General features: G+C 43.2%; 1 protein-coding gene across 1 annotated transcript in view; it reads right to left on the bottom strand.

Moving 5' to 3' along the window:
• The window catches only part of lcor (ligand dependent nuclear receptor corepressor), an 89,396-nt gene extending 74,601 nt beyond the window's left edge, over positions 1-14,795 (bottom strand). Inside the window, exon 1 of the mRNA XM_084366250.1 lies at positions 12,563-14,795. Coding sequence (XP_084222376.1) covers positions 12,563-12,659 — 97 coding nt within the window. The 5' untranslated portion in view covers positions 12,660-14,795. The remainder of the gene's footprint in view (positions 1-12,562) is intronic.
• Positions 14,796-16,333: the final 1,538 nt, after the last annotated feature.

Here is a 16,333-nt window from a genome sequence, read left to right as displayed (position 1 = left end):
TGCAGCGTTTTTGACAGTTAGATGCTAAAATCACAGCGATATATCCAATTAATTTCTGCAAAGGCACATTTTAAAAATTCACTCTAAAGTTTGTCAAAACGTCATCGCCATGTTGAGCTAATGTTATCACACATTGTAGATATTCCTCATATCAGTCAGGCCTTGTTTGTGAAGGAGAGTTTGGGGGGGGGGGGGGGGTGTCACCAAAAACAGAAATAGACGTCGTTATGTTTGAAACCATACACACAAGAGAGACTTTTGGCTTCGTGGTGGCAGAAGGAAAGGTCACAGGACATCACAATGAGGAAATATCTGCTGTAACTGTGAGGAAGCTGCATCCACCTCTAACAACGGGTCCAACCAGACGGTGGCCCGAGCGAGAAGCCTCTGTCCCTGACCGTTGTTTTCGTGTGGAGGAACGACAACGGGGTCAGTCTTCCTCGGGGCGGTGTGAGTCACGGCCTGCAGCTTCAAGAAACCAATCACAGGAGAAGACCCTCTGTTCTGCTCCCTGTACAATGACGGCTGTGTGGTTTTAACGGCACCGACGCGGCCCGAGACCCCCTCTGTGGTCGCTGTGTTGTCGAACGCTGCAGCGACGGCAATCGCGCTGGAAAAAAACAAGCTCATTGTGACAGAGCGGAGAGGGAGGGCTCGAGCTGAGGCTTCGCTCACAGCGTGTAGGTTAAATTTGTTTGCAAAGATAATTAACCACAGAGAATAAAAGGGTCAGGATGGTGCTGACAGTCACAGAGGCGATGAGCAGTGAAATGGAGCCGAGACAGTGCGCAGGCACATCGAAGGAGAAGGAAAAGTGAATATTAGGAGCTGTTATTGTTTACACACACACTGAAGATGTGCACAAGACGAGTGGATGGAAACGCACCAACTGGCTCTCAGTGAGAAGGCTGGTGCTTTGTGTTTCCGTTCTGTTTTCTCAAGCCTTTTCCTGCCTGCGCTCGTCTTCTTGACGGGCTGTCAGGCAGAGAAAGACCAAAACACACCAGAACAAAAGGTTCTGCAGCGATAAAAGCCGAGCGAAGCAGAAGAAGCGAGCCTACAGGACTTGTTTTGCAGATTCTCTGTCCCTCCACGGAGGATCGGAGCGAATTAACAGGAAGTGACACGGCGACGTGGTCGGAGATCGAACAGGTGTTACGCTCTCTGAATCCCAAAGATTTCTCCACATCTTCAAGTAGCAAACACATTTAAATTACATATTGACATAATTTGCACGTCTTCCTCATCAAATGTTGCTTTAAAACAAGCATCCAATACTAATATATCAACGATTTTCATCTAAATTGTCCTCAGTTTTTCTGAGTGTGTTCTAACTTTTAGAGTTGTCCAAGTTTAAACGTCCGTGGTTAAAAGTCTGGCAATCGACGTATTGATCTGTTGGAGCGGTGCGAGGTCGAACAGGTTGAACCAGGGACTCCTCAGTCGTGGCGAGATAATAAATTAATCCCACAGTCTTCTGTTACCATAAATTCTCAGTCCTGGTTTGTGTCAGTATTTAAAGGTAAAGCCCGACCAAAAGTGGATTTTGGGGCCGACATCGATATTATGTATGAACAAAGTAAGACTACAACAGTGAACTTCACTGCGGATTTAACAACTATAAGTTATCCAAAGGCTCTTTTTCTGCGTTATAATCTCTAAAACAAATCTCGGCACATATCGGACACGATATACGCAGACACCCAGACGTCTTTGATCGGCCAGTATCGGCAAGTAATTCAATTGTGACTCATGAATGTCAGATTCACAATCTTGTTTGCCTATTTTTTTGGATCAGATTGTTAATTTGAATCGGACCGTTTCCAGTTTTATTATTTTATTTTGGCAAATTTCTTGTTTAGAGAATCTTAATTTGGCTTCCTTTGTTAAAACGTGTATTTATTAGGATTTAATATGGCTGAAATTTATTCACATCAGAACCAGTGATGAAAGAGCTCCACTTTGCTCTGAGTGTTTTCCAGTACAAGTCTGTATTTTGAGTTAATTTACTTCTATAAACCTTCTTGTATTAAAATCATCTACACACATTAGATCTGCTGGTGCGTTAATCGTCGGCTGCACTTATAAACCACGGCTTCCTGTGTGAGGCGGCAGCAGCGGAGGGTTTACCTGCAGCGTCTCCGTGTGCACTCTCATGTCGAAGGCCACATCATAATGAAAACCCCGTTCAGTCTTTGAATTGCAAATAATTGCTCATTGTCTCCGTGTCATTTGTTTCCACGGAGCTCATCCGTCATGTGTCCTCGCAGGGTTTGTTGTCTGTAAGCAACACACCTCACTAAAAACACTCCCTCCCTCCCATCCTCCCCGTCTCTCTCTGTTGTTCAGTCTCCCCCATCTGTCTCCCTCTCCCCCCCTCCCTCCTCCCTCTCTCTTTGAGGAACTACATTTCCCAGGGTGCACCTGTAGGCAGGCAGCAGCTTGGCACAATGCCATGCCCAGTGGGTACCGAGTCTTTAAACAAACATGCCCACATTAAACCCCATCACCTCACACACACACACACACACACACACACACACACACACACACACACACACACACAAGCACTGCTCAACAACCAGAACGTTTTCTTTCGTAGTGTTTCACCATTTTCTCCTCATCATGAGGCCTCTCCTGACTTCACTCACTGCTCTCTGACAACTTCGCCGCTGCTCAGCAACATATGATAAAAACATGATACGTTTATGATGAAGAAAACATAAGAAAGACTCCCTTTAATCCTGAAGTTTAATATTATTGTTGTCATGTTGTTTTACTCGATGTCTGTACAGATTCTCCGTCATCTCTTCTGTCCATGTCTGTGTGTCTGTACAGCACTTTGAATCACCTTCTCTCTGAACGGTGCTGTATAAATCTTCCTATATTAATCTCCAGCTGAGGCTTTTTCTTCACTAATGATAACTCTCTTGGTTTAAAGGCAGGGAAGGTGTTTCTGGAGAAAGACAGTTGATTGTGGGGTCAGTGTTCAGCCTGAGATTCTGACCCTGAGCGTCAGTATTTGACGACCCGGGAATGAAACTCATCAATCGACCTTTCTCCACAATCACCTTCTCTAACTTTAATCATTTGGTGTTTGAAAAATGTCAGAACATGCTGTTAAATCCCCAGAAACCCAAAGGTGGCATCTCCAAGTGTCTATAACCCAGAGATACTCATTACAGAATGATATAAGTGAGTTTTTTCTTGAAAACTGACTTAAGCAGTTGCCTAATCGACCCGTTGCTGCAGCTCCAGTCTAAACACCGATGCATCACTTCCTGCTGCAGTGGAAGAGTTTGCTTTACACTTAATTTTACATCAATCAGCGAACAAGATAATAGACATTTATTCAAATGACAGAGTTGCAGATTATTCCACTAATGATTCGGAGCAGCTGCCCGCGGACTGTCCCTTTAACTGAACCATGACAGCTTAACACTGCTTAACCGACTGCTCAGCCTCCATTATTATCTCATTAGCTGGTTCCTCCCGTTCAGGAATATACCGGAGTGCCATTTAGCATTAATTAATTGTTAATGACGGCTGAATGACACACACTTTTACTTCAGATCCATTAATACTGAATTCTCAGGGAGAGACTTCCTTCATTAGACATAATAAGACATTCCCTGAGCCTGACCATCGCGACTACACCCTCTCCAAAACATGTCCTCGAGGTCGAGAAACTGCTCCTTACAAAGACACACACACACACACACACACACACACACACACACACACACACCATTGATCAAATACTGTGAAAAGCAAATTGCTCAAATATGACCTTTCACACAAAAGCAGCCATTATTGAAGAACCAGGAAGAATTCACTGAAGGCGGGTCCATGTAAACATTCCTGCCGCTCCAAAAGCCTTGACACCTCTCGCCAATCCTGTACTATGAGTGTGTGTGTGTGTGTGTGTGTGTGTGTGTGTATGTGTATGTGTATGTGTATGTGTGTGTGTGTGTATGTGTGTGTGTGTGTGTGTGTACTCCAAACACAAATGCTATAGTGCACAGTGAATGAGCCCACACGGCGTCTGTGTCCAAAGAACTGTACCAAGGAGGTCAGGTGGCTCGCATAACAAAAGGGACACACACACACACACGCACACACATATACAAACACACACACACATATATACACAATGGAACGCTTACATAAATTTTGGGTCGTGTCAGGGACGCCGTGTACAAAGTTAAAGGAAGTGGAGGACTTTGGTCGCTGCGTGAGCGAAGGAAAAGAAAAGAGAGAAAAGATATCTGCAGAGTTTAAAGCCTGCAAAGAGATAAAACACTTCAACACTCTGAGCTCTAAACATCTAACAGGATTCTGTATATTTAGTTTTAACTGTTATGTAACTTCAGCGAGAGGTTGGGATCACAGTGTCGGAGGTGGAAGTCAAACATCAACCTCTAAAATATCAAGAAGTCCGTCTTTATCATCCACATCACTGGTTTATTAGCTGAATACTGGCCTCACAGCCTGCTGGAACATAAATGTAGTTACATTACTGTGTTTGTAGTTTGTGACTCGCAATATCCTGCAGAATAATGAGGGAGATCACTGCACAGTGTGGGGTCATGTGTGCATTTATAAAAGCCAGTGTGTGTAAGTGTAATCAGCCATATACACAAAACACACCCGCAGAGACTTTCATAACCACGATTATAAAAAGGCCTCAGGACCAAACTGCATCTTTGTTTTTTGACTTTTTCTTACTGATAAATCTGCTGGATGTTTTCTTGATCAGCGACTGTTTTTGGTTTATAAAATGTCAGAAAATTGTGGGAAAAAAATGTTCAAGGTGAGAAATAAGACAAGATTTCCATTCAGGACTCTGGACGACATTTGAAGAAGGTGGAAACTTCAGATGATTTTAAATTGTTGCACGTTCATGTTATCTTTGTTAGCTCACTGATTAGTTAAAATAAGACAAGGAGGTAAATAAACAGATGTTAAGTGAGGTTTAGGACACTTTAACAACATACTTTTTTGCCTCTTGTGGTTTCTGTACATTTCTCTTGAAGATGTTGAAAAACAACAATTAAAAGTTTCCCTCTCTCATCAGATACAACAGGAAGGTCTCAGGGGAGGAAAAACTGCAAAACACTCTGCAAAAATAAAATAAAATACAACAAAGACGCAGCTTTTTATAACAGATAACAAAACAGAATGACAAGTCTCCTCTCCTGAGACTCAAAAATAGTTTGTTCTTTCAAAGCTGTCACACTCTGCTGCTTTTAACAGGCTGACGAAAAAAAGGCTCGTTTTCTGAAATATTTGACTCGTTTCTCAACAGCCGGCAAAAAACAACATGAAACAGTTTCTTCCTCAAACACATTCAGGCTCGAGGCGTGAGTCCATGTAGTGTTGTTCTCTGGATGAAGGTTGACTACACAGCTGACAGTCACCATTTCTGACCAATCATAAACCGTCACGCACAGTCTGAACAAGCTTCTCCTCCGTTTTCTTGGTTACCAGGATGATGCGTCTCACGCCCTCCAATACATGACAAGAAGAGACAGTGAAAGCTTTCTGAAAAGTTGGTTTCAACTAACACCGCTCAGAGCGGCTGCACAGAGAAGACTAAAAGATACTAGGTGGGGTGCACGATATTGGCACTGACACTGTTTATTGCGATACGAAACAACGCAAGATTTATAAAATATTATAAAAAAGATTAAAAAGATGAAGCAGCTCCATCAAGCCAAACAAAACAATGAAGCAAATAATGACTAGCCACGAAATATATGTCTCCAAAAACCAGCACCGCAAAATCAAACAGACCTCAGTCAGTCCCAACAACCACAACAATGAAGGAAACTCAGACTTTTGCTCTGGGTTTTACTGAGGATGCTCACAAAAACAGCTTTAAAAAGTCCGACAACCTTCCAGAAAAAGTACAACTGAAAACCTCTTAAAGTCAGAATTCCTACCCTGACTTCACGATACGGTCGGCCAAGTTTTTTGTTAGCTTTTGGCCGTCGTGCACCTAGAACACTTTGGAAATTTTGGCCTCCGCTGTTGATTCGACCGACAACTCCGACCGGGAAAAACACGGATGAATCCTCCTCCTGATCCCCAGACTTCCAGATACATGGATCTTGTTTTTACCACGAGCTGGCTACAATGACGCAGTCTTTACAACGTGATCCGCTGCAGAGGAAACCTGACGAATCTGTCCTTCACTGAGCCAAAAAGAAAAACACTTGGTGACTCAGAGACACACTCACTGCCGACAAAAACCTCTAAATCAGAATAAACTGTCAGACAAACTTCTATCATAGATTAGTCATAGGAGAAGATAACCATGCTTAAGTTTTCCTTTAGCGTCAAGCAGCAAAACAGTTGCAGCGTTGCACGTCCTGCGTGTACCGCTGTGCACGCACAACATCGCCATGTTGATGTTGAAAACGATGAACCATTTAGCCCTCACGTACAATATCCCTCTCTCTCTCTCTCTCCATTGGGAACAATTAAAAAAGACCCTGATGCTCGTAAAGAAAAACACTTTATAGACACAGGCCTGTAGACGATAAAAGAAGCAGGTGTGTAACCAGAATTATGGCAGTTTGAATCCTCCTGGCAGTTTAGATAAATGTGCGTTAGCGTGTTTGAACGTGAGTCAGGACGTCGCTAGAAAAAAAAGAGCACAGCGCTCGGTGGACGTTGTCTGGATAAACAGAAGTTCACACACTCACACACACGCACACACACCTTCTGTCAACATTCACTCAGTGCCAGTGGTGTATTTTGCTTTTCCACAGATTGCAGTCAACCCCCCCCCCCACCACCACCACCACCCCAAAGAGAGCAGCCCTCCTCCCACGGGGCTCCTGGTTGGCATGGATCAGCCCCCGAGATAGCTCCACACACACACACACACACACACACACACACACACACACACACACACACACATTGCTGTCAAGCAGGGTGTGTGTGTGTGTGTGTGTGTGTGTGTGTGTGTGTGTGCACGCGTATGTAACGAAGAGGGTACGCAGAGATTTACAGTGTTGGCACCCGGTCCGGTCAAATGGGTGGACCGCTGCCACTTTCCCCCACCGGCTCTCGACAAATGTGCCATGTTTTGTTTTCCTTTTCAAAAAAAACCCCATGAAAAGAATTAGCAAGATGAGAAAGTAGCAGGCAGATCTCTGGAGACGTCCATCTGTCCATTACTGAAATAAAAGCCGTCAGCTCAGAGAGGGTGGAGGGTGGAGGGGGTTCTGTTGACTGGATAAGACAAGGATTTGACTCTAAGTACCAGTGGGTAATCGAGGGACTAGATAAACAGATAGATGGACGGATAGAAGGAAAATCAGGGAGATCTGTTCAGTTAATGACACTCTAAACCAAAATGGATGATCTCAAGCGGCGCTATTTAAACGTGAGGTATAGGAAGAGACGTGCAGGCTTTATAGACTCTACCCACTGCTGTCAGATCCTCGACAAGAGCAGCGTGATCGTCTCCAAATCATTCAATAATCAGCAGTAAACAAAAGGAAAGAGACCGGAAACATGCAGCTCAACACAGTCGTGTGATAGTGATGAACACTGGCAGGTAGCAGAGACGTAAACTGTAGAGCTGCAACAATTAGTCCATTACTCAGTCACTTAACTTTTCTCTGAGAAGCTTCTCCGGAGGGAAATCGCATACTTCAACTTTACCTTAACCTCAGTTTGTGCACCTGGAGGGCGATGAGGAGCTAGCTACGTGTTATGAAAGCTCATTGTTATGAAACAGTATGGTACAATCTGCTCTACGGCACCATTTTGGTCATATTTCTCTGATGTATCTCATGAGAGTTACATACATAAAAAAAAAAACATCACTTACTTATTGAACAAAAGCCACACCAAGTTAGCTGAGATAGATTAGCTAGCCTGTTGGGCCTTGCTGAAAAACGTCCAAGCTGGAAATAGCTCGTTAGCATATGTTTATATGCTAAAACATGCTAGTAAAGCTTTAAACAGGAAAACCTGTACCAACTTGATACTTAAGAGTTAGCAGTTACTGTCTTTTTAAGGGTTAGCGCGCAAGAAACTTAAACGAAACCTGCGTGTCCCATGGTAACAGGACGCTAATCCTCGTTCGTAGAGCGACTGGCACGGCGCATCATTCATTCTTGAAAATCTAGGTTAGCCACTTTATTGAGCAAATACTCATCAGCCCACTTGGCTAACACTTGCATCAATTATTTACTTCTTAAGCTCGTTCTAAGTAACGGATGTGCACCCACAACTGTTTCTCCAGCAGCCTCCCCGGGAAACTCGTGCATATGTAATTTCATTATGATATCGATACGTATGGTGCTATTTTTTTGTTAATTATATTGATAAACCGTTAAAAGAGAAACAGCTGTTAAAATGTTCACGAGTAATCCAGTGAATAAAACACCTGACAAATCAATGTAGTTCAAAACCCTTCAACAATCACCACTGGCAGTCTTACTTACTGACTTTCAACTGTGTCCACGGTGCATTTATAGGCTACAGCCACTGGTATTAAAAGGGAAAGCCTGCAGAAAAGTATGTTCAAATCTCTACCGTGTCTCTGTACATCATCACACCGCCCAAACCTGTTCAAAATGAGTCTTGGTCTTGGAATAAGTCGGCAGATAACCATCGAGCATCGAGAGCTTTAGTACATTGTAGCTGCGCTCACATCGTTCCTGTGTTTGGAGACGCTGTGCCTGTGAGAAGGGCTGGCTGGCTGGCTGGCTGGCTGGTTTGGTAAAGAAGCAATCTGCCGCTCAGACTCACACCTCTCCCTCGCTCTCCCTCACAGTCTGTCTCTCTCCGGCACTGCCACAACCTTTCTGCAATCAAATTAGCTGCACTCTTTCTTTCTACCCAGAATGTGTGCCAGAGGAATCAGCAGTTGGGCTGTAATTGCTACCAACTAATAACGTTAACCTTTCTCTGGCATATAGGCCGTACTTTATTATCGGCGGAGAGCAGGGCGAGGACGACGATGATGCCGGCCGTGTCGACAAGCTGCATCCTTTCACATCAACCGGGAACTGTTATGTACTGCGAGACGTCCACCTTTGTTACCTGACCTTCTTAGACCATAATGTCTCCAATATAATGATCACTTTGTCCTTTCTAACACGGCTGTTGTGAAAAAAGGGATGACACACAACGTATAGTGTGATTTTAATTTTCACCTGTGTGGGTTTGTTTGTCAGCAGGATCTCACAAAAACTACTGAACAGACTTCCAGGAAACTTGAAATAAAGGACGGCTCCCGGCTCCGGATCAGACAGATTCTCAACATTTTTGTTAATTTCTCAAGAACGTATGCGTCGATCTTGATGAAAAAAAATCACTTACATTAAGGTGGCTGCTATCTCTGAGCGACTACAAAGGGGACTGTTTGGCCTTGGCGGAGGTATGCACTCTACTGAGTGCCATTCTAGTTCTTATGTTGCTGATATCAACACTGAAAGTGTTTCAAGAACTGTTTTCAATGTCGAGCTTGGGCTGCAGCGGTGAGTTGATTAGATGATAAGTCCATTGAAAGAAAAGAAGTTTAGTATTTTGATAATTAAGCATTTCAGTACATTTTCAAGCAAGAAGGTCAAACATTTGCTTCTTAGATGTGAGAAATAGCTGCTTTTCTTTCTCATTTATGACAGTAAATGAAGAGTCTTTGAGTTTGAGACAGTTGGGTTGACAAAGAGGCGTTTCAAAGACATCAGAATTCACAATTTTTGAAAAACAGTGAAAATAATCAGCAGATTAATCCATAATGAAAAAAAATTACATGTTGCAGCCGTAAAATACTCAAATCAAGAGTTTCAAGAACTGTTTTTAACCTCATGACTTCTTCCAACTAACATAAAAAAGGTTTTAAAGATATCTAGAGTTGAAACTATTAGTCAATTCATTAATTAGTCGATTTTAAGTATTTTAGGTCATTTTCCAATCAAATTGCCAAATATTTCCTGTAGTTATTCTGCTTTTCTTTGTCTTACATGATTATATATTCAACATATTTAGGTTTTGAACTCTTGCACTGACAAAACAAGATATTTTTTTACGACTTTATGACATTTTATTGCACAAATCATCGTCACTTGTGACCCTGATGATACCAAAAACTCCCCCGTACAGGACGGCTGATGAATAAATAGATGTAATGGCTTCAACTCTTTTACACACTGCCTCCCTCAACATTTCAAAAAGCACGCTGCACTTTTGGAAGCAAATTGTTGAGCCGGTCAGAAGACAAACATGTCTCATGATGTTCCAGTTTTCGAGCCGATTAGCCTTCAAACAAATAAACACGTCAGACTTCAATCTGAGGGCTGATAACCGCCGCCGCTGAGCTCGGCCCTAAAACTCGTCACGCATAGCGAACCAATGAATGTTAACAACCAGAAATGAGGAAATATGCCGAACTAACACACAGCCTCCACACACACACACACACACACACACACACACACCCTCTCAGCACCCAATATAGAGCTTAAGTAAGCTGTAACATCCAACTGTGAGTTCATTATTCTGCTTTGTGGCATTTGTATCCCCCCACGGTATCATCGTCATATTACCAGATGGATTCAAGGTGCATATGGCGAGCTTACAGTGTGTTTATCATGCTGATGGTATCTATTTCGACTTCAGTATCATTATAGCGTTCCTGCAGAGACTTATATTCTCACACATATCCTTCCAGTGTTTATTACAGGTTTACATAAAGCTCCTTTTCATTACAAGGGAGCTGCAGCCCTCCCAAAATGTGTCACACTTTTTTAAGGAGGGACCGACACGCGATCCTCTGCTGCTTTTAACTCGAACCCAGTGACCCACAAAATCATTAAAAACAGCCCTAATTAGGCTATAAATGTAGGCAGAAGCAGGACACAACGCAGGCAGTGCAGTCGTCATTAATATGTGACGGTAGGTTAGGTTAACGCTCGCTTTTAATGAGTGAAAAACACATTTTGGTGTAAAATCCATCAGCTGATCACCAGATAAATGATCGAGGAACGAGCCGTCAGTGTCCTGTTGTTTACACTGCTGCCTGTGATTCCTTATGGCTTTATGCTGATCACACCAACCGGAGGTCAGAGATTAACCAACCTTTTAATTCAACACTGCATCTCCTCATTAGGAGGGTTTTGTCTTACTAAAAAAAAAAAAAAAAAAAGCCCCGCTGGCCTGCTGGGAATCAGGCCATGTGAGTTATTATAAAGCGGTCGGATGGGTAAGTAGGTGACGGGTCAACGCTCAACATCTGGACATCCAAAAACACAAGTGGAGCTGCAACACCCCGGCACTGCTGGTGGTGCTGGTGGTGCTGGTAGTGGTGGTGGTGGTGCGTTATGCTGCCTATAAAAGCCAGATTAGGAGCCAGGCAGAGAGCCGAGGAAACCCAGAGAGGTTAGGAGATCAGAGGCGAAGAGTGGATGATAATCTTGCCATAACATCGGGATAGGTCAATGTAACCGGATTAAACTGAGCTAATGAAATACACCAGAAATGGAGGACTGGGGGAGGAGGAGGAGGAGGAGGAGGAGGAGGAGTGGGAGGAGGGGCAGTGGGTGTGAGAGATGTATGGATGAAGAATATCCAAAATAAAAGCCGACATGAACTAATGAGGAGAGCAGAGGGAGGTTATAAACTGCATGATGATGAGTAATAAGCAGGACAAAGACTGACACATGTCATGGCCGCTGCTCTGACCTGTCCCTGCAGTGAGACAGACAGGAGGCTGCTCTGTCATCTACATTAAAAACAATCAGAAACACGTCTTCTGGACCAGAACCTGCACCGCAGAGTTTCTCCACCGCAGCCAGGAGCGTCGTTTTCAACAAGTACCGAGCAGAGCGGCTTCCCTCCCCGCTCCTCCCGCTCCTCCTCCTCCTCCTCCTCCTCCTCTACCTTCCGCCTCAAAATACAAAAATTATTTCCTGACATTTCCCCCAATGCAGCAATGCGCGCTCCCAAAAGCTCATTTCTAGGGAAGTGGAGGAGGAGGAGGAGGAGGGGGCGTCATGTTTGGAGACTGAGAGCGCGCACCGCCTCCCCTCCGACCAAAAACTCAACCCGGCGGCGCGCACGCGTGCACGGGCCAACCTATAGCGGGCCAGCTGATTGGCTGAGGCGCAGCTCCATCTGCACACGTGACATGCTCCTGCTTACAATAAACAAACAGCCATAGAATAATGTATAAAAACACCCCCAGCGGCCCCCAAACAGCCGACACCGTGACCCAAACACACAGTCAGGAGCCCGGCAGGACGCACAGTCCAAGCGCGCAGGTGTAACACCTGCCGACGTGCCCGGCACGAGCCCACAAACTTCGAGCTGAATTTCTTTTTTGGCTGTGTCCGGTGGGAGGCAGGCAGCGCCAGGCAACAGCCGCGCGTAACAAAAAAAAAATGACAGCTTCATGGGAGCCTATAGGTTTTTCCAGTGGACATTACAGCCGCGGCTCTCTGCGCTCTCCGCTCCCAGAAAAACAAGCCCAACAGCCGCCGGCACCGTCCGGGACCACGCCACACACACGCGCACACACAATGCCAAGAGAGCTTACCTACACAGTGAATGAGTTTGTGCCTCCAAGAGTCAAGTTCCTGCCGAAAGCCGCGCCTCTCTACCGTGCATTGCTGCCTTTTGCACAGACTCGCCATTTTCTATCGGCCCCTCCCGTGGGCGCGCACATACTGCTGGGTGCTTCCCTGCGCGCACGTCACCGGTGGTTTTTATTCTAGGGCTGGGTGGAGTGAGATATGAGGGGGACGGGGCTGCAGCATCCCCCTTTCTATAGCGCTCATTTGTCCCACCCACCAAAAGCTCCCCCTCCTCCTCCACCTCCTCCTCCTCCTCCCCCCTCCATCCCTCCCAGCATCTCTGCGCGAGGATGTGCTGTCATTGGTCGTTTAATGGGATGTTTGTCTGTTTTAATGTTGTGTAGGACACAGCACATGGCGCCTGTGCTCCAAATTTGCCACGGCTCAGAGCTATGTGTGTCAAAGGGCGCGGGTGTGCCGGGGATTTAAAAAGGAAATGCGCATAAAGACACTGCATTGTTTAAATTAGCAGATATGTTATTAGTGCAGCTCTGACAGGCTAAATAAACTGTAGGCTGTGTGCGCACAAAGAGGCAGTGTTAGTGGGAAAAAAACTGTTTCAGTGTCATTATATGAAAATGAGAACAGCCTGCAGCTCCACGGCCCCAAAACCCCCCAATGTTCCCGCAGAAACACCAGGAAACAGCCTCTGCTCCCAGTTACAACACTCATATTCTTATTTAACCAATTAAAGGATTACGACGAGTTCTCTTTTAATGGATTATGTTGCTTTTTGTTACTGAGTGGTCTTAATTGAATTAATAAATCGGCTGCCTCCACACGTGCTTTGCATCTTTTCCACGGCTGCCGTCTGTACAGAGCTGACATACCGAGTGTAACCAGGATTTATACTCGTGTCACGAGTCCAAGTTTCCCCAAATAGAAAAGACAGTGAAGAAAATGTGGTGTTTTTATTTTAGTTTCTAATCTTTTCCCCCCAAGATTTATATACACTTCAAACTAATCTGAACTCTAACTGATAAACACAACATCTCACCTGTAGTATTAGAATTTACATTGTCCTGCAGACAACATTTATTCTGATTATCAATTAATTTCTCTAACTTTTCTTTGTGTTTTCTGTTCCCATAACCTGCGTCGCTCTCTTCTTCTTCCTCCTCCTCCTCCTCCTCTCTTTTCACTCCCTTCTGATGAACCACGGGCTCATGGGAACATCTACCTCTCGTGGCTCCTGCTGCCTCATATATTGACAGATCTGGATCTTCATACCCTGGCTCATTGCTCTCTGTTTTAATATCTCCTTATGTCAGTACTTCTGTAAAAATGTGATGCCTCTTCACTCTGATTTTCTCTGATTTACTGCTAATTATGTTGTGTGGCCTGTCCTCTTCCTGGTCACCTCGGTGGAGAGGAGGTCGTGTGGACCGGGCACCGCTTGGAGATCCTCCTGGATCCACACACGTTACATATATTATATAATCTGTATCAGATATTCTGTCAATGCAACTTGTAAGCTCTGATTTTGTTGTTCTGTTCTGTAATTGTGGGAGAGGACCCTCCTCTGTGGCTCCTCCTGAGGTTTCTAACATCTTGTTGTTGTTTCTTTTCTCAATTTGACAAGTTTTTCCTCACACAGACGCTCTTCACAGACCTCTGTTAAAATGTTGGTTCCCATCACTGAAATGTTTTTTCTTCTTGCTGCCAGGAATTAAACCCTGAATGAGAAACTGAATCCTGTTGCAAAAATACTGGGACTTTTTTTTAAAAAGTTTATTAATTCCCATGGCTGCTATAACCACGTGATCTCAGCGGTCAAAATACTCTTTATTCATGAATGGTTATTTTATTATATCGGGGGAAAGTAGGTCTACACAACACGCACACACCACAGCAGGCAGCCTCTGACCTAAACTAGCTCAGCCATCCACAGATGACTACGTGAAAACATTACACACAACCTGACAGGACAACATCACAGAGCACACACGTCCATACCACCAACATCAGCATAGAGACTTAATTAAAAACACTTGATAGCTCTTTAAAAACTCTAATATTATCAAATTTTGTCAAGAATAAAACCTTAACACGTTTCATTTCTTCAGAACAACTTCTGTATGTGTGACACCCTCCAACTCTGCTTTGTGATTTCTTTGTCAGACGTAGGACAACTATGGGAATAAATCCAAAACTTTATTGTTCTGTCCCTGACGCAGTTGTTTTATGTCCTGATGGGAGGACGAGGACGACCAACAGAGGAGACCTCGTAACACAGCACAGATCTTCTGAGTTTGGCAGATCAGCCCTCTCTCTTCACGCAACCTATTTTTGGACCTCAGTACCGAGTGATGAGAGCGCTGCAGCTTAACTGGTTTTTTGGGGGGTTTTTTTGTTTTTTGAACAAATTTTTATTGTTTTTCAACAAGGACACAGAACACACAATTTGCCATCATGTCAATTACAGAAATAGAAAAAATAAAATAGAATACAATATTGCCAACCATCTAATCTAACTGGTTTTTAATGCAACATAAAATCAGATAAAATCAACCCAGTCATGGATTTATGCGTGAATACAAACATTAAATCTCAAGACATCTGGTTGTTATTGTTGTAGTGTTTTGTTTTGATATGTTATTATTGTCTGGGTTGCTGATGTTTGGTGATTATGTTTGTACTTTATTTTTTTTTGTTATCTACTGTAGTGTTAATTTTCACTTCTGCTGAGATGTTATCTTCGTCTCCTGCCCAGGAACTACAGAAGTAAATAAGCTTGTAACTAAATGTATGAAAAAGAGGTGACAGTGTGCTTGAGGACATTAACTGTAAGAGTTTATAGCTTATAGGTAACTCTGGACAGGTAATAATAAGCTCCCTTCTCTCCCCAAACACATCAGAGACTGTACAGACCTCACTACCTTCAACACACGCACCAACACTCACCTTTTTAAAACTGCTTTTAATGTACAACTGGTCTCTTTTTGTGTTTTTAGTGTGTTGTTTTTATTATTCTGCTTTTTAACCTGTGAAGTGTCTTTGTGTACCCTGAAAAGCGCTATATAAAATAAATGTATTATTATTAATATTATAATTATCATTATTATTATTATAAAGCTGTGCACTGTCCCTGTCAAATAAACAAACACATAATTAAACAAATAAACAAACAAACATCTATTTGAATATATTTAATGACTTCCTTTCCTTGTTTATTCATTCTTCATATCCTCAGTACAACATAAATAACATCACAAAACATAACAAAAAAACACAACTTTACATAAAAAATAACAACATACTGTACATTACAAACATAACATACATAACAAAACATAAAACATGACATAAAACATAATGTAACACAACATACAAAACATAAATAAAAGGTAACTTGGAGGAACCATGATGAGACATTATACCTTTCATCTGACACATACACAGAATAAAAAGTAAAAATACAGGTAAATAAAACAGTATTATTAATAAATTACATACATTAGTCAGAAAGTTAGATTCATATCCAAAATCGTAATTGCACCATTATAAGTCATGATAAAATGATGATGTTGACCACGGCTTCATCCTAGTTTCCCCTGAGAAACAACATCCTTTAGCAGACCTGTGCTACCTTGATGTTTCCCTTCCTCTCAGCTTCATACTGAATTAAAGCCTCATTGGCTTTAAATCCATATCATCTCGTGGAGGCAGCCCTCACCACCTCTGCAGCTGTTTTAACAGCACAGGCAGGACAATAAATCAACTTCTATAAAACT

This window comes from Pagrus pagrus (genome assembly GCF_965226575.1).
Source record: "Pagrus pagrus genome assembly, chromosome: 2".
Classification (NCBI taxonomy): Eukaryota; Metazoa; Chordata; class Actinopteri; order Spariformes; family Sparidae; genus Pagrus; species Pagrus pagrus.
Note: the sequence above shows the minus strand (reverse complement) of the source record. Positions and strands in the feature narration are given on the sequence as shown.